Here is a 22145-nt window from a genome sequence, read left to right as displayed (position 1 = left end):
TAAAAGAATCTTTCAAGCTGCCATGTCAAATCCAAAGACCCCTGAACATCTATTTCAGGCTACTGATAGAATACTTCAAGAACGCATGGGATACCATGTTCTCAGTACCATGGATGAACAAGAATTGGCTAGGTCAGCAGTACAATGGACTGACAATCCTGATAAATATAGTGATGATGGTTTAGCGCAGACCTTTTTAAACCTTTCCCCTGACGAACAGAAATTAGCTGGTATATATATGGTTCAGCATCTCATTACATTATTCAAAGGCCAACATTCTGATCCAGGTCCCTTACCTGATATTTTAATAGAACTACTCTCGCCACAATGGAGAGGTCTAGGTACCGACTTAATTAAAGTAATTCTAGAACATCGACATAGGTATAATACCTTCCTGAATACACAGTTTGTTCCAGCACCACCTGTAGGAAGAAAAATGTATTACATAGACAGACAGAACCCCTTGCGAGAAGTACATCCAGTCCAGAATGTTGATAATACTTTAAGACGCGTGTTTGTGTACACGCCCATAACTAAAATGGAACTGTTAGAAATGAAGAAATTAGTGCCCAGTCACGATAAAGACCCAGCAGGTTTCCACCGCGAAATCAAAGACATGTTACTAATGGGGGATTATACCTATCCCGACATTATGAAAATATTGAAAGTATTAATGCCTGTCGGTATTTACGAGAAACTCAAAGAAAAAGATTGGGAGGTGGGAGAACAAAAGATTGATTGGGCTGCATTAGAAAACGAAGAAAATACTCGAACCCCAGGAACAGGGCTTGGGGACAAATCTAAAGCGTTACCAGGATTGTTAGTGCAAGTATTGCCACGTTTATTAGCAACTAAAAAGGAGGACTGGGATGCAATCTCAGCCTGTAAACAGAAACCCGATGAAGACACTAGCGATTTTTATTCCCGATTTGAGAAATGTTTTGGTATTAATAGTGGCCTGAAAGCAAGTAGCGAGTCATATCCACATCTTTTCGTAACAAAGCTAGTCGAGAATTCACTGCCCCAAGTTAAAAATCGTGTACAGAAAGTCGAGAGCACATGGCAAGCGAATACGCCTTCACAAATGTTACAAATGTTACAGTACCACCAGAATAGAATTAGAGAAGAACAAGAACACGAACAGAGACGCATGAAAGACACGAAAATGAAAATGTTAGTTGCTCAGTCAGTTCCAGCTGACGGTCAGAAAAAGGGCACGACACAGTCTAATAATTCAGCAGCTCCTGTTAAAGGGACATGCAACTATTGTAAACAGCCAGGTCACTATATAAACGATTGTGCAGTTTTGAAACATAATATACTTACTGGAAAAACTAAAGAGAGACTGCGTCCTCCTAGGCAGGACCAGGTCCAACAACAAGTACCACAGAATATCCAGCCTATGCAAGCCTCACAACCGACAGTACAGACAGTAGCGGTACCACAGCCCCAACCGATTGCTGCAACTCAACATGCATCACAACAGATGTACCAGTATGCCCAGACTGATTATCCCGATTATCAGCGATACACATGAAACAGCCTAGAGAGGGAAGTTGGCTTGCCTCTTATTGAGGTTCCTGTAGATCAAGAGGGTCCTTATGTACACAGTCAAGTATTAGGGAAAGACAGAAAGTTTTTAATTGATACAGGGGCAAGCCGAACAACGATAAGTCATGACGAGGTCCCAGGGGCACCCCTCTCAGGCTCACAGAATGTTTCCCTTGGTTTTTCAGGCAAGCCTATTATTAATGAAGTATCGCAACCACTTCCCCTTGCAGTTGGTCCATTGACACGTACTACAGATTTATTACTCACAAAGTCATGTCCAGAAAACTTGTTAGGTATCAAGACTCTGAAAGCTCTAGGAGCTGTTATTTGCTGTTCTCCGGAAGGAGTACGGTTGTTTCTACGTGACTTTAAAGGTCACTATGTGTTGAGAGATATTGATCCCCGATTACAGAATGTACCTGCACATTTATGGGCGCAAGGCCCCACTGATGTAGGTTGTATGCACATTACACCGTATCGAGTCACACTCAAGCCAGGTGTTGTTTTACCACGAATTCGACAATACAAGTTACCTCCAGATGCTGTAGTGGCTTTACTGAAAATCATTGAAGAGCTCATTGCACAAGGAGTGGTTGTAGAAACGAACTCGAATTTATGTAATTCTCCTATCATTCCAATTCTTAAACGTACAGATCCCAATGCACCACCAGTTTACCGATTAGTTATTGATTTGCGCGAATTGAATAAATGCATCGTACCGCAGTACCCTGTGGTCCCAGACATCTCATCTCTATTGACAGCTATTGATTCTGAAGCAACGTTCTTTACTGTTATTGATCTGAAGAACGCCTTCTTTAGTGTCCCTATTGATCCGGCAAGCCAATACCTTTTCGGATTCTGTTTAAATGGACGAAGCTTCAAATTTGCACGCGCACCTCAAGGATTCACAGAAAGCCACAGCATCTATAGCCAAGCACTGAAAAGACAACTCGACAGTATTCACATGCCTGAAAACACTGCCCTACTCCAGTATGTCGACGATTTACTGATCACCGCCCGAAGTGAACCTGAATGTGAACTAGCGTCACTGACGGTTTTACATTTCCTGGCTGACAAGGGGCACAAGGTGTCCCCTTCGAAGCTGCAATTCTGTGTTCAGCAAGTGGTGTACCTTGGGCACTTGCTGTCCAAATGGGGGAGACAGCTAACGCCTGATCGCATCCAGTTAATTGCAGGCATGTTACCACCCAGGACACAAAAGGAGGTGCAGGCTTTTATAGGCCTCACTTCATACTGCAGACAATGGATCCCTCAATATGCATTTCTAGCAAAACCACTCATTCAGTTAACAACTCAGGAGGCAGCGTCTTCGACTGTCCTCCCTTGGACTCAGGAACATACACAAGCTTTTTACGACTTAAAGAAAGCCTTATGTCAAGCACCAGTTTTAGCTACACCATGCTACAGTAAGCCTTTTACACTTTTTGTCACAGAACGTGAAGGTACTGCATTGTCGGTACTCACGCAGGATCAAGCAGGTTCACACAAACCGTGTGCTTACTTTTCTAGTACATTGGATCCAGTAGCCCAGGCTCTGCCTGCGTGCTTGAAATCAGTTGCAGCAACAGCTCTAGCAATCAGACAAAGTGATTCAATAGTGTTAGGACATCCCTTGACAGTACAAGTTCCACACTCTGTGGAAGTTCTTTTAAATCGAACACAGACTCAACACTTGACTATAGCAAGATTGACAGGTTATGAATTGACATTATTTCAGCCACACATAGAAATTAGACGTTGTAATACATTGAATCCTGCTACACTTTTGCCATTAACTGAAACAGACCCATTGGCACATGATTGCATCGAAGTTATTACTATCACGACGAAACCCAGACAAGACTTGACAGACACCGCATTACCAGATCCAGACCTGACACTTTATGTGGATGGTTCATGCATGAGAACAAGTACAGGAGAATTAGTGGCCGCCTACGCAGTCACAACAGAAACTGAAGTCGTAGAAACAAATTGTATTGACACCCTGTCAGCACAAGCAGCAGAGCTCATCGCTCTGACACAAGCCTGTATTCAAGCCAAGAACAAGAGAGTTAACATATACACAGATTCCCGTTATACATTCGGAGTCGTACACGACTTTGGTGTCCTCTGGCGAGAGAGAGGTTTTTTGACTTCTCACGGTGCCAAAATTCAACACGGTCCCCTCATTCAAACTCTGTTAGACGCAATACATCTGCCTACAGCAATATCCATCATGAAGTGCAAGGCACATACAAAGGTTACAGATACTAGTTCCCAGGGTAATGACCTGGCAGACCGAACCGCGAAACATACAGCTCAGAATCAGATTCGCACCACTGACCTGACAAAGACAATAGTCTCGACACCGACACATTGCATGACAGTTAAGGATCCCGCCCTAGATGTAATTGACATACAGACACATGCTACCCCAGACGAAATCAAGAAATGGACTGAACTAGGAGGGATCCAGACAGAACAGGGATGGATGACGAAGGGAAAATCCACATGGTTTCTCCCCGACTCTATGGTTCAAGTTATCATTAACACAGTACACAGTCCAGCACATTTAGGAGAAAAAGCCATGTTAGACAGTATTCAACATCTCTGGTTCAATAAACACTTACGAGCAGCAGCCAAACAGAAAGTGCGTACTTGCATGATTTGTTGTCAGTTCAACCCAGGTAAAGGCGTTCCCGTAGAACAAGGTGGTTTTCATCTTCCCGATCACCCTTTTGAAGTCCTCCAGATGGATTATATTCAGATGGAACGTTGTCGAGGTTTCAAATATGTCCTCGTAGTTGTATGTGCACTATCCCGTTGGACAGAAGCATATCCAGTCCCAGATTACACTGCTCCGACCACTGCCAAGCAGCTGGTTCGTGAATTCTTCCCTCGATATGGTTTGCCCCGTATCGTATACTCAGGCAACGGTCAGCCATTCTCGTCCGAGCTTATGAAGCAGGTATCACTCCTGCTAGGCTACCAATGGAAGTTCCACTGTGTCCGACATCCTGAAGCAGCAGGTCTCGTAGAGAGACACAATCAGACCCTGAAAATTCGTCTTGCTAAAATCTGTAGGGAGAAGGGTGTCGACTGGATCGTAGCTTTGCCAGTCGCCCTTTTTTATATGAGAATGATCGCACACTCCAGAACAGGGCTATCCCCGTACGAGGTGATCTTCGGGAGGCCACCAAATATGTGGGGGACGCCTTTGCCTAGAAAAATTACTGATGTCGATTGTAATATGTTGACAGATTACCTTGCCTCCTTGATGTCTGCACTACAATTATGTAGTTCACAGGTCGCTGCAGCCTTTCCCGACAACACCGAGGTGAAACCGCATGACGTTGTTCCAGGAGACATCGTCCTTGTAAGAAATTTCGACAGGAAAAGTCAGCTGGAGCCCCGTTGGCAGGCGCCGAAGTTGGTACTTCTCACCACGAGGACTGCAATCAAGGTCGAGGGCCGCAAAGGGTGGCTCCACTCGAGTCATGTGAAGAAATTTCATGCATTGCCAGAGACTGACTCACCCTCCCCCTCTAAGGACTGTCCAGATTCTAGTGACTCTAAACTTCCCCTGATAGAGAAAACTCCACAGCAGGAGTATAAAGAAAAACTGAGGTCTAGCAAGTCAGACAGTTTAATTGTTTAAGTCCTCCCCTAGGTGAATCGGTTAGACGTGTTTTCTGACATGTATCCCCTAGACCCCAACAGAGAGAGAGATAGACAGAAACAGCTCAAGAAACGTGAATATTGTAAATCTCTTCGCAGCCACTGCATTGTGACTTTATTGATTATGTTTTTTCTGAGCCTTATGATTATTGCTGCAAGTGTGCTTCTACACATATACTATCCTATATTCAAACGTGCACAGTCTCCCTTCAATGTTACTGCCGAGCATTCTTTTAGTGAACTGCCCCCGCATGAATTATCTTACAGACTTGCGCTGCGCAACAATACATTCATTAGTATGTTACATCATTCCCATCAGACCAGCAATGCTACTAATTGTTGGATATGTGGCCGACTCCCTCCCTATCAGAAATACAAAGGAGTTCTGCCTCTTTTTCCGTACCCGTTCACACACAATGTATCCTGTGGTGCATGGTTTAGTTTGATTAATTCCTTGAATTCAGATTCCGTAGTTTACCAGGGTAACTGGGTATGGGGAAACCTGAACACTGTTTTGCATAAAGTATGTTTCCCTGACAAGGAGGGTCTCCCCAAAAGGACAGGAACTGATCTAGAAAATGAAGTATATGGATTAGGTAACTTTACACTTAACTTCATGATTCTCAGTGTTGAATCCGAAACAGAACCAGTCTTGCCCGCCATGTCCGTACTTCCAGTCAAAGGTGAATTATGTGTCAGAAAGAATGGTTCAGTACACCTGGGTCATGTACTACTGTGATCGAATTCAATGATAAGGGCAAGTCTACTTTCAAAGCTTCACGTCATTCCTACTTCATTTGTGGTCATTTGTGGTCATACCGCATATATACGCTTACCTTTAGACTGGGATGGCACCTGTTACATTGCATTCCTTCTGCCACCTGTTTTTCTAGCCCCTCCTGACTATCATAGGGACACTCATCTAGTACACAATAGACCGCAGAGAGATCTCCCGATTGTCGACTATACTGAAACGGCATGGGAGCAATACACAGATTTCAATAAAGGTTTCTTTCCCTACTTAGGTGCTGTCTTTAATAGTAAACTGATACGAAAATTAACTAGAACCCTTGAAGCTGTAGTGAATGAAACTACTTCCGCCCTGGGCAACTTAACAGAGGAGCAGTCTGCTATGCGGATTGTTGTTCTTCAAAATCGTCTCGTCCTTGACGTCATCCTGGCCGATAGGGGCGGAGCCTGTAGAGTCATCGGATCGAGCTGCTGTGTTTTCATTCCAGAAAACGCGCCATCAGTATATAAAGCCATTACCCGTCTTCATAAGATTGCAAGTCTGATACACCAGAATCCAGGCACCTGGACTTGGTCCGGTTGGTTCTGGACCACGTTGTCAGCCTGGGGATGGAAAGTCCTATCCTTCCTAGGTATAGCCCTTCTCATAGTATTCAGTTGTTGCCTATGTCTGCAATGTGGGCCAGCGATTTGCGGCTTGTGCGCCACATCATGTATTCCTCATTCAAGTACACCTTCAAAACGTCGTAAGAAGAAAGAAGAGCAAATGATGTTACATGAACAGATTGATAGATTAATGAGGATTGATATATCATGAAGGGTCCGTAGGGGACAAGGAGGGAATGAGGTAATATGAATTTTTATGGTCAATTGTTTCCCCTATCGTAGACCCCAACGGCTCCATGTACGTGCTTCTAGTACATGTAAGTTCCCTCCACAACCAGCTATGAAGACGCAAATACATTTGCGTCCAACGTTAACATGTCCTCTTTCAGATCGACCATGAATGGGTCCGATATTCAGTTCCTAAGTGTGCCTTGCCAACGTCTTTACATGGTGCACTCTCACGTTTTTCTGGCCCTGGCGAGTTGGGCCTTGTTTTCCGCCATTCAAGCTTTCTCCTGCCTTCTGCCTCTGGAAGCTGCAGCCTGGACCTGCATCTGTATCCATGACCTTTCACTCACTCCCTGCGCGGCTAGCGGTGCCTGGCTCAGCCTGCCGGCCTGCCAAGACTGTATTCAGCCTTCATGTTATCTGCTCCGCTCCTCGAAAAATACATTCCTGTCTAGTAGTTTAGGTAAACATCCTTCCCAGCTGCAGAGCAAAGGGCCCGGCCTTTCTGTCTCCATGCAAGTAATTCATAGCCTCCGTTACCATGGTAGGCCCATGGCCCCCTTGCTTTACACGTAGACACGCAGTCGCATATGCACGCATTAGCAGTCAGTATAGAATAGCCTCTGCCCAAGAGACCTTTCCTTCTAGATAATACAGTTCCTCAAACACAAGATATTAGATATGATTTGGGATTAGGTTGTTCTGACACTCCAGACTTCTGTCTCCACATGTAGGGCTAGATGTCAAGTCCCCTTCACCCTCCAGTTGCACGTCAATCATACGTCATGCTGCTGCGCGCGCATCTCTGCCACATGTTTTTGCTGACTCTGCAGGATCCTTCTAGGGATCCACCCACTTATGACACCTTTATGTGACGTTTCTAGCACACACCTCCGTGTACGCCCTAGTGCACGCCTTCTGTTACGTATTTCTGTTCTTATCTCGTTTCTCTCAGCTGTTACGCCTTCTGCATTCAATATTACTGTATGAAATGACTATATATATGATTTCCTGTTAATAAATCATTGTACATGTCCATTGCAATTCCTACCCTTAACCCTCGTGGCGATGGGTCATGTTACCTGGTTCGAACCAATTCCTTTTTAAGGAATAAAACCCCTTTTAAACCTCAGATGCCACGGATTCTGCCTCTTCATTTTGACTGAGTTATTCTTATTGAACTTTACCGCATAAATTCCGTATAGGTAATTAAAATTTACCACACAAAGAAAGATCTTTGCGAGTGTCTCTGAACAGCAGGCGCCTGCACTGATGGATGAAGTGAGTTCACAGCTGAAAGGACTCGCTCAATGGATGACTTGTCATTCTGCAGTGTGGGCTCCGTGAGGAGATTTAACAACTGGTTGAATTAAATCAATGGAAGCCCCTTCCTGTGACCCCAGAGGCAGTGTGGTGATTACAGGGACAATGTACTTTAATTCACTCTGGAGAGGTTGATTGTGTGAGGCTTGTCTGGCTGGCTCTTGCTTTCACTGATGTCGTCAGTGTTTCAGTTATTTTTGTCCTCACTTTTAATGCCTTCAATTCCTCGATCTCAGCCTTGAGGTTATCAATAGCCAACTTTCGGGATTCTATCAAAGGTATCAGATAAGCTTGCGCTGCTCAGACCTCCAGGTCTGTGATAGGCATCTTTCGCACCCACTCTCTGGATTGGGATCTCTTCCAGTCCTCTCTGCGGTGCTGCACTCCCTGTTGCTCTCACTCCATCGTCTGCTATTTGTGTATCACCCCCTGGGGCAGTCAGTCCCTAAGGACAGCCTTGCAGACCACTAGAGCCTTTCACGACCACAGTGGGTTCCCTCTGAATGGCCTGTTAACTTTCTTGGGATTATCTGCAACAAATGCTTTTTCCATCATCTTATTATTATAACCCACTGCCAGAATAAATAATGTATATAATCAAACTTACATTTAATTTGACAATAAAACTATAACATCGAAATTCATCAACATACATCATAAACCAAAGCAGAGCAGGACTAGGTTACAAAACAATTTTAAAAGCAATAAACTCAGCGATAAAATAAAATACTTATGAATTTCTAAAGTCTTGCAATTGTCATCCTGTGATTCTAGGCAAAATCACCTAATCTCCCCGTGCCTAACCAAAATGAATGTGCGTCCTCATGTAACATAACTGGTGCTATGTAAAGCACTCTGATACCCAATTCGGGTCAAGTTTTTGCTATCTAAGAAACTGCAAAAAAAAGGTCCTCTAGCCAGTGCTGCACCTGCATTTCTGGTCCCAGTGGTAATTCCTCGATCTAAGTCCTTTAGACAGTGCTGTAGCTGCTTTTATGATCCTGCCAGTAATTCCTCATTCTAAGTCCTCTAGACAGTGCTGCAGCTGCTTTTATGATCCTGCCAGTAATTCCTCATTCTAAGTCCTCTAGACAGTGCTGCAGCTGCATCTCTGGTCCCATGGTAATTACTCATTCTATGTCCTCTAGACATTGCTGCAGCTGCTTCTTGGGTTTCAGTGGTAATTCTTCATTCTTAGCCCTTCTCTGGTCCTGTTGGTAATTCCTCATTCTAAGTCCTCGATCCATTGCTACAGCAGCTTCTCTGGTCCTTTCAGTAATTCCTCATTCTAAGGCCTCTAGGCAGTGCTGCAGCTGCATCTTGGGTTCCAGTGGTAATTCCCCATTCTTAGTCCTTCTCTGGTCCTGTCGGTTATTCCTCATTGTAAGTCCTCTAGCCAGTGCTGCAGCTGCTTCTTGTGTCCCAGTAGTAATTCCTCATTTAAGTCCTCTAGACTGTGCTTCAGGTGCATTTCTGTTCCTAGTGGTAATTCCTCATCCTATGTCCTCTAGATAGTGCTGCAGCTGCTTTTTGGGTTCCAGTGGTAATTCCCCATTCAACGTCCTCTAGGCAGTGCTGCAGGGCTTCTTGGGTTCCAGTGGTAATTCCTCATTCTATGTCCTCTAGACAGTGCTGCAGCTGCTTCTTGGCTTCCAGTGGTAATTCCCCATTAAACGTCCTCTAGGCAGTGCTGCAGTGCTTCTTGGGTTCCAGTGGTAATTCCTCATTCTATGTCCTCTAGACAGTGCTGCAGCTGCTTCTTGGGTTCCAGTGGTAATTCCTCATTCTTAGTCCTCTAGGCAGTGCTGCAGCTGCTTCTCTGGTGCCAGTGGTAATTCCTCATTCTTAGTACTCTAGGCAGTGCTGCAGCTGCTTCAGTGGTCCTGTTGGTTATTCCTCATTCCAAGGCCTCTAGACAGTGCTGCAGCTGCGTCTTCGGTTCGAGTGCTAACTCCTCATTCTAAGCCCTCTAGCAGTGCTGCTAGCTGCTACTCAGGTCCCATAAGTAACTCCCCCATTCTAAGTTCCCTAGGCAGTGATGCATCTGTGTATCTGGTCACAGTGGTAATTCCACATTCTTAGAACTCTAGGCTGTGCTGCTTCTCCGGTTGCAGTAGTAATTCCTCATTCTTAGTCCTCTAGGCAGTGCTGCAGCTGCTTCTCTGGTCCCAGTGGTAATTCCTCATTATAAGTCCTCAAGACAGTGCGGCAGCTGCGTCTTTGTTCTCAGTGGTAAATCCTCATTCTAAGCCCTTTGGACAGTGTTGCAGCTGTGTCTCTGGCCACTGTGGTAATTCTTCATTCTTAGTCCTTCTCTGGTCCGGTCAGTAATTCCCCATTCTAAGGCCTCTAGCCAGTGCTGTAGCTGCTTCTCTGGTCCCACTGGTAATTTCTCATTCTTAGTACTCTAGGCAGTGCTGCAGCAGCTTCTCTAGTGTTGTTGGTAATTCCCCATTCTAAATCCTCTAGACAGTGCTGTAGCTGCATCTTTGGTCCCAGTGGTAATTCCTCATTCTATGTCATCTAATAGTGTTGCAGCTGCTTCTTTTGTCCCAGTGGTAATTCCTCATTCTTAGTCCTTCTCTGGTCCTGTCGGTAATTCCCCAATCAAAGTCCTCTAGTCAGTGCTGCAACTGCTTCTTTGGTTTCAGGAGTAATTCTTCATTCTTAGTCCTTCTCTGGTGTTAAAGATTGCAGGGATTTTTGTTAGCATGAGCTGAAAGCCATTTTGTACTTGGCAGCCATCTTAGTCAGCCATGTGCTTGCCGTGTGCTTTCTCCCTCTTCCAGAGCCTTGCACATGGTCCGAAAGGCCTAGCTATTAGAATACATCTGCTCCTAGATTAGAACTGTCAGGCTGTTCTTGCTGATGTAAGCAGAAATGCCTCCTCTCCAACTTTGTTGAGCAAGCACATTTTGTATAGCCATTTAAGTCAGTAAGCATGCTTACATGTGCCAGGCCTCCCCTTGGTTTTATGCGGACTATGTAACCTATGCATATATAAGACCCCTGTTCTCTGTATTCCTTAGAATGCCTCCTACAGTTCCTGAGGGTACTGTGTGACATAGTCTCTCTCATCTGAGGTTTATAAATATGGTTTCTTAATATTACAGCTTCTGTGACAATCTCTTCCTTGTTGGTTAAAAGAACCAGGTGTATCAATGAACCCCTTAGGAGGTTTATATTTCTTCAGTGGTCCTGTCCGTAATTCCCCAATCAAAGTCCTCTAGCCAGTGCTGCAGCGGCTTCTTGGGTTCCTGTGGTAATTCCTCATTCTATGTCCTATATACAGTGCAGCAGCTGCTTCTCTGGTTCCAATGGTAATTCTTTATTCTTACAGGTAGTGCTGCAGCTGCTTCTCTGGTTGCAGTAGTAATTCCTCATTCTAAGTACTCTAGGCAGTGCTGCAGCTGCTTCTCTGGGCCCAGTGGTAATTCCTCATTCTTAGTCCTCTAGCTAGTGCTGCAGCTGCTTCAGTGGTCCTGTTGGTAATTCCTCATTCCAAGTCCTCTAGACAGTGCTGCAGCTGCGTATTCGGTTTGAGTGGTAATTCCTCATTCTAAGCCCTCTAGCAGTGCTGCTAGCTGCTACTCAGGTCCCGTAAGTAACTCCCCCATTCTAAGACGCTTAGGCAGTGATGCAGCTGTGTATCTTGTCACAGTGGTAATTCCACATTCTTAGAACATTAGGTTGTGCTGCTTCTCCGGTTGCAGTAGTAATTCCTCATTCTTAGTCCTCTAAGCAGAGCTGCAGCTGCTTCTCTGGCCCTGTTGGTAATTTCTAATTCTAAGCACTCTAGCAGTGCTGTTAGCTGCTTATCAGGCCCCGTAACTCCGCCATTCTAAGTCCCCTAGGAAGTGCTGCAGCTGCTTCTTTAGTCCCAGTGGCAAATCCTCATTCTAAGTCCTCTAGACAGTGCTGCAGGTGCATCTCTGTTCACAGTGGTGATTCCTCATTCTAAGCCCTTTAGACAGTGCTGCATCTGTGTTTCTGGCCACAGTGGCAATTCTTCATTCTAAGTCCTACTCTGGTCCTGTCAGTAATCCCCCATTCCAGTAGTAGTTCCTCATTCCAAGTCCTCTAGACAGTGCTGCCAGCTGTGTCTTCAGTTCGAGTGGTAATTTCTCATTCTTAGCCCTCTAGCAGTGCTGCTAGCTGCTTCTCAAGTCCCGTAACTCCCCCATTCTAAGTCCCCTAGGCCTGCAGCTGTGTATCTGCTCACAGTGGTAATTCCACATTCTGAGTACTCTAGGCAGTGCTGCATCTGATTCTTTAGTTCCAGTGGTAATTCCTCATTCTAAGCCTTTTAGACAGCGCTGCAGGTGTTGCTTTGGCCACGGTGCTAATTCTTCATTCTTAGTCCTTCTCTGGTCCTGTCAGTAATTCCCTATTTTAAGGCCTCTAGCCAGTGCTATAGCTGCTTCTCTGGTCCCGCTAGTAATTCCTCATTTTAAGGCCTAAGGCCTCTAGGCAGAGCTGCAGGTGCTTCTCTAGTTCAGTTGGTAATTCCTCATTCTAAGTCCTCTAGACACTGATGCAGCTCCAACTCTGGTCCTTTCGGTAAGTCCTTGTTCTAAGTCTTACAGGCAGTGCTGTTAGCTGCTTTTCTAGTCACGTCAGTAACTCCCCCATTCGAAGTCCTTTAGCCAGTGCTGTAGCTTCGTCTCTGGCCCCAGTGGTAATTCTTCATTCTCGGTCCTTCTCTGGTCCTGTCGGTAATTCCTCATTGAAAGTCCTCTAGACAGTGCTGCAGCTGCGTCTTCGGTTCCAGTGGTAATTCCTCATTCTAAGCCCTCTGGGAGTGCTGCTAGCTGCTTCTCACGACCTGCAAGTAACTCTCCCATTCCAAGTCCCCTAGGCAGTACTGCAGCTGTGTCTTTGGTCACAGTGGTAATTCCACATGCTTAGCACTCTAGGTAGAGCTGCAGCTGCTTCTCCAGTTGCAGTAGTAATTCCTCATTCATGAACCTCTAGGCAGTGCTGCTTCTCTGATCCTGTTGGTAATTCCTCATTCTAAGTCCTCTAGACAGTGCTGCAGCTGCATCATAGTTCCCAGTGGTAATTCCTCATTCTATGTCGTCTAGACAGTGTTGCAGCTGCTTCTCTGGTCCCAGCGGTAATTCCTGATTCTAAGTTCTCTAGGCACTCATGCATCTGCTTCTTGGGTCCCAGTGGTAATTCCTCATTCTAAGTCCTCTAGACTGTGCTACAACTGCGTCTCTGGTCCTAGTGGTAAATCCTCATTCCCACTCCTTTAGGTAGTGCTGCATCTGCTCCTTTTTTCCCAGTGGTAATTCCTCATTCTAAGCCCTTTAGACACTGCTGCTGGTGAGTGTCTGATCACAGTGGGCATTCTTCATTCTTAGTCCTTCTCTGGTCCTGTTGGTAATTCCCCATTCTAAGTCCTCTAGCCAGTGATGCAGTTACTTCTTGGGTTCCAAAGGTAATTCCTCGTTCTAAGTCCTCTACACTGTTATGCAGGTGCATCTCTGTTCCCTGTGGTAATTCCTCATTCTAAGTCCTCTAGACAGTGCTGCAGGTGTTTCTCTGTTCCCAGTGGTAATTCCCCATTCTAAGTCCTCTACACAGTGCTGCAGCTGCTTCTTTAGTGCCAGTGGTAATTCCGCATTCTAAGTCCTCTAGACAGTGCTGCAGCTGTGTCTCTGGTCCCCGTGGGAATTCTTCATTCTTAGTCCTTCTCTGGTTCTGCCGGTAATTCCCCAGTATAAGTTCTCCAGCCAGTGATGCAGCTGCTTCTTGGGTTCCAATGGTAATTCCTCATTCGAGGTCCTCTACACTGTGATGCAGCTGCTTCTTTGGTGCCCATGGTAATTCCTCATTCTAAGCCCTGTAGACAGTGCTGCTGCTGTGTCTCTGGCCACAGTGGTATTTCTTCATTCTTAGTCCTTCTCTGGTCCTGATAGTAATTCCCTATTCTAAGTCCTCTAGACAGTGCTGTAGTTGGTTCTCTGGTCCATCGGTAATTCCTCATTCTAAGGCCTCTAGCCAGTGCTGTAGCTGGTTCTCTGGTCCCATCTGTAATTCCTCATTCTAAGTCCTCTAGCCAGTGCTGTAGCTGGTTTTCTGGTCCCATCGGTAGTTCATCATTGTAAGTCCCCTAGACAGTGCTGTAGCTGCATCTCTGTTCCCAGTGGTAATTCCTCATTCTAATTCCTCTAGACAGTGTTACAGCTGCATCTCCGGTCCCAGTGGTAATTCCTCATTCCATCTCTTTTAGGCAGTGCTGAAGCTGCATCTCTGTTCCCAGAGGTAATTCCTCATTCTAAGTCCTCTAGGTAGTACTGAAGCTGTGTTTCTGTTCTCAGTGGTTATTCCTCATTTTATGTGCTCTAGACAGTGCTGCAGCTACTTCTCTAGTCCCATCGGTAATTCCTCATTCTAAGTCCTCTAGACAGTGCTGCTGCTTCTCTGGTCCTGTTGGTAATTCCTCATTCTAAGTCCTCTACACTGTTATGCAGGTGCATCTCTGTTCCCAGTGGTAATTCCTCATTCTAAGTCCTCTAGACAGTGCTGCAGGTGTTTCTCTGTTCCCAGTGGTAATTCCCCATTCTAAGTCCTCTACACAGTGCTGCAGCTGCTTCTTTAGTGCCAGTGGTAATTCCGCATTCTAAGTCCTCTAGACAGTGCTGCAGCTGTGTCTCTGGTCATCGTGGGAATTCTTCATTCTTAGTCCTTCTCTGGTCCTGCCGGTAATTCCCCAGTATAAGTTCTCCAGCCAGTGATGCAGCTGCTTCTTGGGTTCCAATGGTAATTCCTCATTCGAAGTCCTCTACACTGTGATGCAGCTGCTTCTTTGGTGCCCGTGGTAATTCCTCATTCTAAGCCCTGTAGACAGTGCTGCTGCTGTGTCTCTGGCCACAGTGGTATTTCTTCATTCTTAGTCCTTCTCTGGTCCTGATAGTAATTCCCTATACTAAGTCCTCTAGACAGTGCTGTAGTTGGTTCTCTGGTCCCATCGGTAATTCCTCATTCTAAGGCCTCTAGCCAGTGCTGTAGCTGGTTCTCTGGTCCCATCTGTAATTCCTCATTCTAAGTCCTCTACCCAGTGCTGTAGCTGGTTCTCTGGTCCCATCGGTAGTTCATCATTGTAAGTCCCCTAGCCAGTGCTGTAGCTGCTTCTCTGTTCCCAGTGGTAATTCCTCATTCTAAGTCCTCGAGACAGTGTTACAGCTGCATCTCCGGTCCCAGTGGTAATTCCTCATTCCATCTCTTTTAGGCAGTGCTGAAGCTGCATCTCTGTTCCCAGAGGTAATTCCTCATTCTAAGTCCTCTAGGTAGTACTGAAGCTGTGTTTCTGTTCTCAGTGGTTATTCCTCATTTTATGTGCTCTAGACAGTGCTGCAGCTACTTCTCTAGTCCCATCGGTAATTCCTCATTCTAAGTCCTCTAGACAGTGCTGCTGCTTCTCTGGTCCTGTTGGTAATTCCTCATTCTAAGTCCTCGAGGCAGGGCTGCAGCTGAGTCTTACAACCACTACCCTTCAGAGAAAAACACAAAGTCATTGTCATTTACAGCAGCAATAGCTCGAGCTCTCAAAAATGCGAGACCTATTGCATTGCAAATGGTTGTTTTTATTTCTTCCTATGTCCCTACCACGAGCCATCTTGCTGTGAATTCTCGCTCTTCCTGTAAACGGAGGATATATACATTCTTCTGTACGGTTCTCTGATGTCCAGGTAGCCTGGCCTGTGTTATTAAAATGTAAATAAAATCAATAAACGCACGCGGGACTGGTTTGTATATTCAGGGATAACCCGCACAGCCTTAGTTTACTAAGAGTTCCTGCACTTTCAGTCCTAATGTTGTTGGAACGCACGGCAGCATTCACTGATGGTTTTACAATGTTTGGTCGATAGTGTTAGCAGTAATGCTCCATCTTGGGGTACATTCACACAACGACACCCCCATCCCCCCATTGCCAGCCGCCCCTGCAACCAATAATAGAATAGACGCAGCAGGATGGGGCACCGCATAACCCACAGAAAATGAAACGTTGGCAGCAGGAGGGAGACTTCCTAAAGTCAGTATCCACTGGGGACATTCCTCTACTCCGTGCACTCGGGGGCTGATAGAGCCTCGAACAGGCTTCTGGGAACTGACCTTCAACCGCACATGTGAGACAAACACAGGAGGAGAGATGCTGGACTGATGGTCAATAAATATAGAGGAAAATAACAAATGCAGATGAGACAGGAAAGCGCCCCCCCCCCCCCCACTGCTCCTTACTGGATCTTCTGCAGCCGGGTGTCCGGCTCCTTCAGGGCGTCACAGATCAGAATCGCACCAGCGTCACCCAGTTTATTGCCACCCAAGTCCAGGTCCAGCAAAGAGCGGTTGGAGCGAAGGGCGGCGGCCAGAGCTGCACAGGAAGCACCGGTTATCCCACAGTGATGGAGGCTAAGAAGGAGCGAGAAAGAGAGGGAGAGGGGATTAAAGCATGAACAATTCTACTGATAGAGAGAACCCCTCCGCCCCTCCCCCAGGCCCCCCCCCTCTGCCCGCGAACACCCTCTACCCCTCCGACCCCCTCCCTACTCTCTCTGCTCCTTACCAGATCTTCCGCAGCCGGGTGTCGGGGTGCTTCAGGGCATCACAGATCAGGGTCGCACCAGCGTCACCCAGGTCATTGCGACTCAAGTCCAGGTCCAGCAAAGAGCGGTTGGAGCGAAGGGCGGCGGCCAGAGCTGCACCGGAAGCACCGGTTATCTCACAGCCATAGAGGCTAAGAAGGAGCGAGAAAGAGAGAGAGGGGGAATTAAAACAATAATAATGCTACTAATTGAGAAAACGTGCAAACAAAACAGGTGATGGACCGAATGTGGATCAATGTCACACATTCAACCCAGTCCAAAGATCTGGGCCCAAATCCATCGTTTTTTTGCACTCCACACCACCCTGGGTTAGACAATGGCGATATGCAAATCAGCTCTGACCCTGTGCCCCATGGGAACAGTCCAGTCCGAACTACAAAAGCCATGTCCTTCCCAGAACGGAATCAAGCATCCGAGGACCGGACCGGTTTCGAGGTAACACCTCTCATCAGCCCGGCTAGCTTGACTCCAGTGGTGTGGAGTGCCTGGGACCCACGTCTGAGCATCCCCAGCGCACTTATGGCGAACTTGCAAACAAAACAGGTGATGGACCCAATGTGGATCAATGTCACACATTCAACCCAGTCCAAAGATCTGGGCCCAAATCCATCGTTTTTTTGCACTCCACACCACCCTGGGTTAGACAATGGCGATATGCAAATCAGCTCTGACCCTGTGCCCCATGGGAACAGTCCAGTCCGAACTACAAAAGCCATGTCCTTCCCAGAACGGAATCAAGCATCCGAGGACCGGACCGGTTTCGAGGTAACACCTCTCATCAGCCCGGCTAGCTTGACTCCAGTGGTGTGGAGTGCCTGGGACCCACGTCTGAGCATCCCCAGCGCACTTATGGCGAACTTGCAAACAAAACAGGTGATGTACCGAATGTGGATCAATGTCACACATTCAACCCAGTCCAAAGATCTGGGCCCAAATCCATCGTTTTTTTGTACTCCACACCACCCTGGGTTAGACAATGGCGATATGCAAATCAGCTCTGACCCTGTGCCCCATGGGAACAGTCCAGTCCGAACTACAAAAGCCATGTCCTTCCCAGAACGGAATCAAGCATCCGAGGACCGGACCGGTTTCAAGGTAACACCTCTCATCAGCCCGGCTAGCTTGACTCCAGTGGTGTGGAGTGCCTGGGACCCACGTCTGAGCATCCCCAGCGCACTTATGGCGAACTTGCAAACAAAAAAGGTTTGAGAAAAGACACAACCCTCCCCCCTACGCCCCTCACCCCCACCCCCCCTGCTCCTTACCAGATCTTCTGCAGCCGGGTGTCTGGGTGCTTCAGGGCATCACAGATCAGGGTCGCACCAGCGTCACCCAGTGCACTCCACCTCAAGTTCAGCTCTAGCAAAGAGCGGCTGGAGCGAAGGGCGGCGGCCAGAGCTGCACAGGAAGCACCGGTTATCCAACACCAAGAGAGGCTAAGAAGGTGCGAGAAAGAGAGTGGGAGAGAGAGAGAGAGCAAAAGAGCGGGGATTAAAACAATAATAATGCTACTGATAGAGAAATGGCACGCCCCCCCTACGTCCCGCACCACCCTCCTCCCCCCCCCCCCACTGCTCCTTACCTGATCTTCTTCAGCCGGTTGTCCGGGTGCTTCAGGGCCTCACAGATCAGGGTCACACCAGCGTCACCCAGTTCATTCTCACTCAAGTCCAGGTCCAGCAAAGAGCGGCTGGAGCAAAGGGCGGCGGCCAGAGCTGCGCAGTAAGGACTGGTTATCCCACAGAAACGGAGGCTAAGAAGGTGCGATAAAGAGAGAGAGAGAAAATTAAAACAATAATAATTCTACTGATATAGAAAAGGCACGCCCCCCCTCCTTACCCAATCTTCTGCAGCCAGATGTTTTTGTGCTTCAGGGCGTCACAGATCAGGGTCGCACCAGCGTCACGCAGTTCATTGCCACTCAAGTCCAGCTCCATCAAAGAGCGGTTGGACTGAAGGGCGGCGGACAGAGCTGCACAGGAAGTACCGGTTATCCAACAGAGACCGAGGCTAAGAAGTTGCAAGAAAGAGAGAGAGAGGGGAGTGTAAAGATGCAATCCAAAGATTTTAAGTAGTTTATTGAAGAAACAGCACAGCATAGGTCCAGGCTGGATGGCAGCAGGATACAACTGTCCAACCAGTACAGAATGCTACATCAACAAAGCTCTGTTTAGAATATAGAATCAATAGCAGAGGATAACAAGTCTCATGCCTTAAAGTGACATATCTAAATACATGTACATAACACATTTGTACTGTATATACAGAATGTAACACATCTCCCCCTTTAAATAAGACACATTTACAAATGAATGAACACAATGACTTATACAAAATCATGTAAAGACACAGGCCTGTTTCTGACCCGAACATTACTTTTGATTCTAGATGCTACTGAATCACAAATTGGTACATCAACACTCTTGTTTTCAAACATGAAATCTTCTTGGTACCGTTTGATATTTTGCGCAGGACACTTAGCCACCCTTCTTGAATTCCAAACCTTACCATCTTGGGTGATAACAGTATTACTGAAAACTTTTTTTATTTGAATAGGTCTACCATATTTACTCATTCCTTTACTGACAAGAAAAGGTTTGAGAATCCTCACCCAATCACCCACAACCAAGTCATGTTCTTTAGTCTTCCATTTATTATTGTACCATGACGTGGCTTTGTCCTGTTTACAAACAATTTTATCAGCAACCTCCTGAAGATCAACTTTGTTTTCCATTACTTCAGTACACTTCTCTTTAAACCACCAAGGGCAAATAGCCAAAGCTGGTTCTCGGCCCGTAAGTAATCTAAAAGGGCTAACCTCTGTGGTGGTATGTGGAGTGATGCGGTAAGTCCATAATTTTTCTCTAACACTATTCAACCAATCACCCTTTTCCTTAACTGCATCCGCTACAAACCCTTTCAAAACCCGGTTAAATCGCTCAACCTGTCCATTCTCATGGGGTTCATACAAAGACGTGCGCACATGTTTAATCTGACAACCATTCAGAAAACTTTCCATCTCTGCAGAGACTAATTGCACACCATTATCCGAGACCAAAGTGGAAGGACATTCCTCCCGTGCAAAAACCTCTCTAAATAAAATTTATGACTGCACTCGTAGTAGCCTTGGCAACAAATTTTACCTCAGGCCACTTCGAGTGATAGTCAATCATGACCAGTGCAAAACGTGAGGTTTCTGGTAGGATAGAGAAAGGACCAGAAGATGTCAAAAGCAATCTTACTCCAAGGAGCTTGAGGCCATTGAACAGGTTTAAGCGGTGGAATATGGACCCTTAACATTTTGTCCTTATCACAACATTCACAACAATCCCTGACCGTGCGATCTATGAATCTGTCCGTGCCTGGCCACCAAAAGTGCAATCTAATCAGACGCTTCATTGCAGAAATGCTGGGATGTGTTTTATGCGCCAACTTTAAAATCAATTCTCGTAGACCATGTGGTAGAATACATTTTCCGGATTTAAATAGAAAATCTCCTTCTAAAAATAATTCATCAGCAATATGGAAAAATGGTAACACATCTGACCTAATACAATTTTTGCTGGGCCAGCCCTCCATCACATATTTCTTGAGAAGTACCAAAACTTCATCTGTATCTTGTGAATCTTTCCACTTACTTTCAGTAATTTCCTGATAATGGGATGGAATTACATCCGTCACACACAATACAAAATCCATATCATTAACAACATTCACCTTGTCTGAACAAACACTACAGGTAGACGTGAAAGAAAATCCGCAGTTACATTTTTCTTCCCAGGAATGTACTCCACCGTAAAATTATACTCTTGCAATTTAGATGCCAAACGTGCAATCCTTGCCGTAGAATTCCATCCTCCACCAACTGATAATATGTGTATAAGGGGTTTATGGTCTGTCCTAAGCACAAAATTGCTGCCCCAAACATAAATTCTAAAATGTTCTACCGCCCACACACATGCAAGCAACTCTTTCTCTATGACAGCATATCTTCGTTCAGTTTCACTCAGAGTTCTGGATGAAAAAGCAACATTCCACTCAGTATTCCCATCACGTTGAGATAGAAAACAACCAAGTCCATACAAGCTAGCGTCAGTAGTTATAATGCACTTATGACCCATCCTAAATGGTTTCAATGTAGGAGCACTAACAATATCATTTTTAATATCCTGAAAGGCTTTGTCTTGTTCATCTTTCCACTCAAAAGTTACCTTCTGCCTCAACAACTTTCTTAACGGTTCCATTTTGGTTGCAAAATTTTCTACAAACTTACTGTAGTACTCACACATGCCTGAAAAGGACAGTAATTGTTCTCTATTGACTGGAGCTGGTGCTTTAAGAATAGCTTCTACATTGGATTTCTTGGGAACTAAACCTTCCCCCGATAATGTATGTCCTAGATACTCAACTGATTTACAAAACAGCTTACATTTATGTGCTTTTAAGGTGAGGCCACTATCCTCAAGTCTTTTGCACACTTGATCCAAATGTGACACATGTTCTAGTTCATTTTTTGAAAATACTAAAATGTCATCTTGGAAACACTTGACAAAGGAATCCAAGTTTCTGAAAATTTTAAACATTACTCTCTGAAAAACAGAGGCCGCTGAGGCTAACCCAAAAGGCATTCTCTTATATTGAAATAACCCCATCGGTGTGATAAATGCAGTGTACTGCTTGGATTCCTCAGTTAACTCTATTTGATGATACGCTGATCTGAGATCAAGTGTGGTAAAGATCTGCGCACCATCAAATAGAGAAACCAGCTCATTGATGTTGGGTAGAGGATGACAGTCTATTATGATATTTGAATTTAATGCTCTTAAATCAATACATAGGCGCAATTTTTGATCAGGTTTTCGCACTAGGACGATGGGAGAAACCCATTCTGAGGACTCAATAGGTTCTATTATATCCTCTTTAAGAAGGTCATTTAACATCTCCTTCAGCTCATCTCTCACATTGAGAGGAACACCTCTCAATTTTTGTTTAACAGGAACTGCATCTTTTTTTAACACAATTTTGTGTGCAAAATGTTTTAACTTCCCCAAATCATCACAAAACACTTTGTTATATTTGAGACTCCAACATTTCATGTCCTCCCTTATATCTTCTTTTCCAACAACCTCATGACTAGTAGTGCTTACCATGTCTTTTTCACTTCATAGGGAAACCGGATCCTTTGAACGAGGATTGAGAATGATACCTAACTCATATTGGTCATGCCAACCTAAAACATTAACACCCTTGACCGCAATGTATAACTTAATCATAGCAGTTCTGTTCCTGAAAGTCAGTGGTACCTTTAAGAAACCCTCAATATCAATGATAGATCCATTGAAACTTTCGGCAATGATATCAGATGGTAGTAAACCTCTAATATCACATACATTTACA

At 45.5% G+C, this 22145-nt stretch overlaps 1 protein-coding gene across 1 annotated transcript in view; it reads right to left on the bottom strand.

Moving 5' to 3' along the window:
* LOC147662872 (NACHT, LRR and PYD domains-containing protein 3-like) overlaps positions 1–22145 on the bottom strand; it is a 621411-nt gene that overhangs the window by 8343 nt on the left and 590923 nt on the right. The window contains exons 6-10 of the mRNA XM_086950831.1: positions 18588–18758; positions 18331–18501; positions 18014–18184; positions 16709–16879; positions 16384–16554 (exon numbers count right to left, since the gene is read on the bottom strand). Coding sequence (XP_086806957.1) covers positions 16384–16554; positions 16709–16879; positions 18014–18184; positions 18331–18501; positions 18588–18758 — 855 coding nt within the window. The remainder of the gene's footprint in view (positions 1–16383; positions 16555–16708; positions 16880–18013; positions 18185–18330; positions 18502–18587; positions 18759–22145) is intronic.

The sequence above is a fragment of the Lissotriton vulgaris genome, unplaced genomic scaffold (genome assembly GCF_964263255.1).
Source record: "Lissotriton vulgaris unplaced genomic scaffold, aLisVul1.2 SCAFFOLD_875, whole genome shotgun sequence".
In the NCBI taxonomy this organism is placed as follows: Eukaryota; Metazoa; Chordata; class Amphibia; order Caudata; family Salamandridae; genus Lissotriton; species Lissotriton vulgaris.
This window is presented reverse-complemented; position numbering and strand designations above follow the sequence as displayed.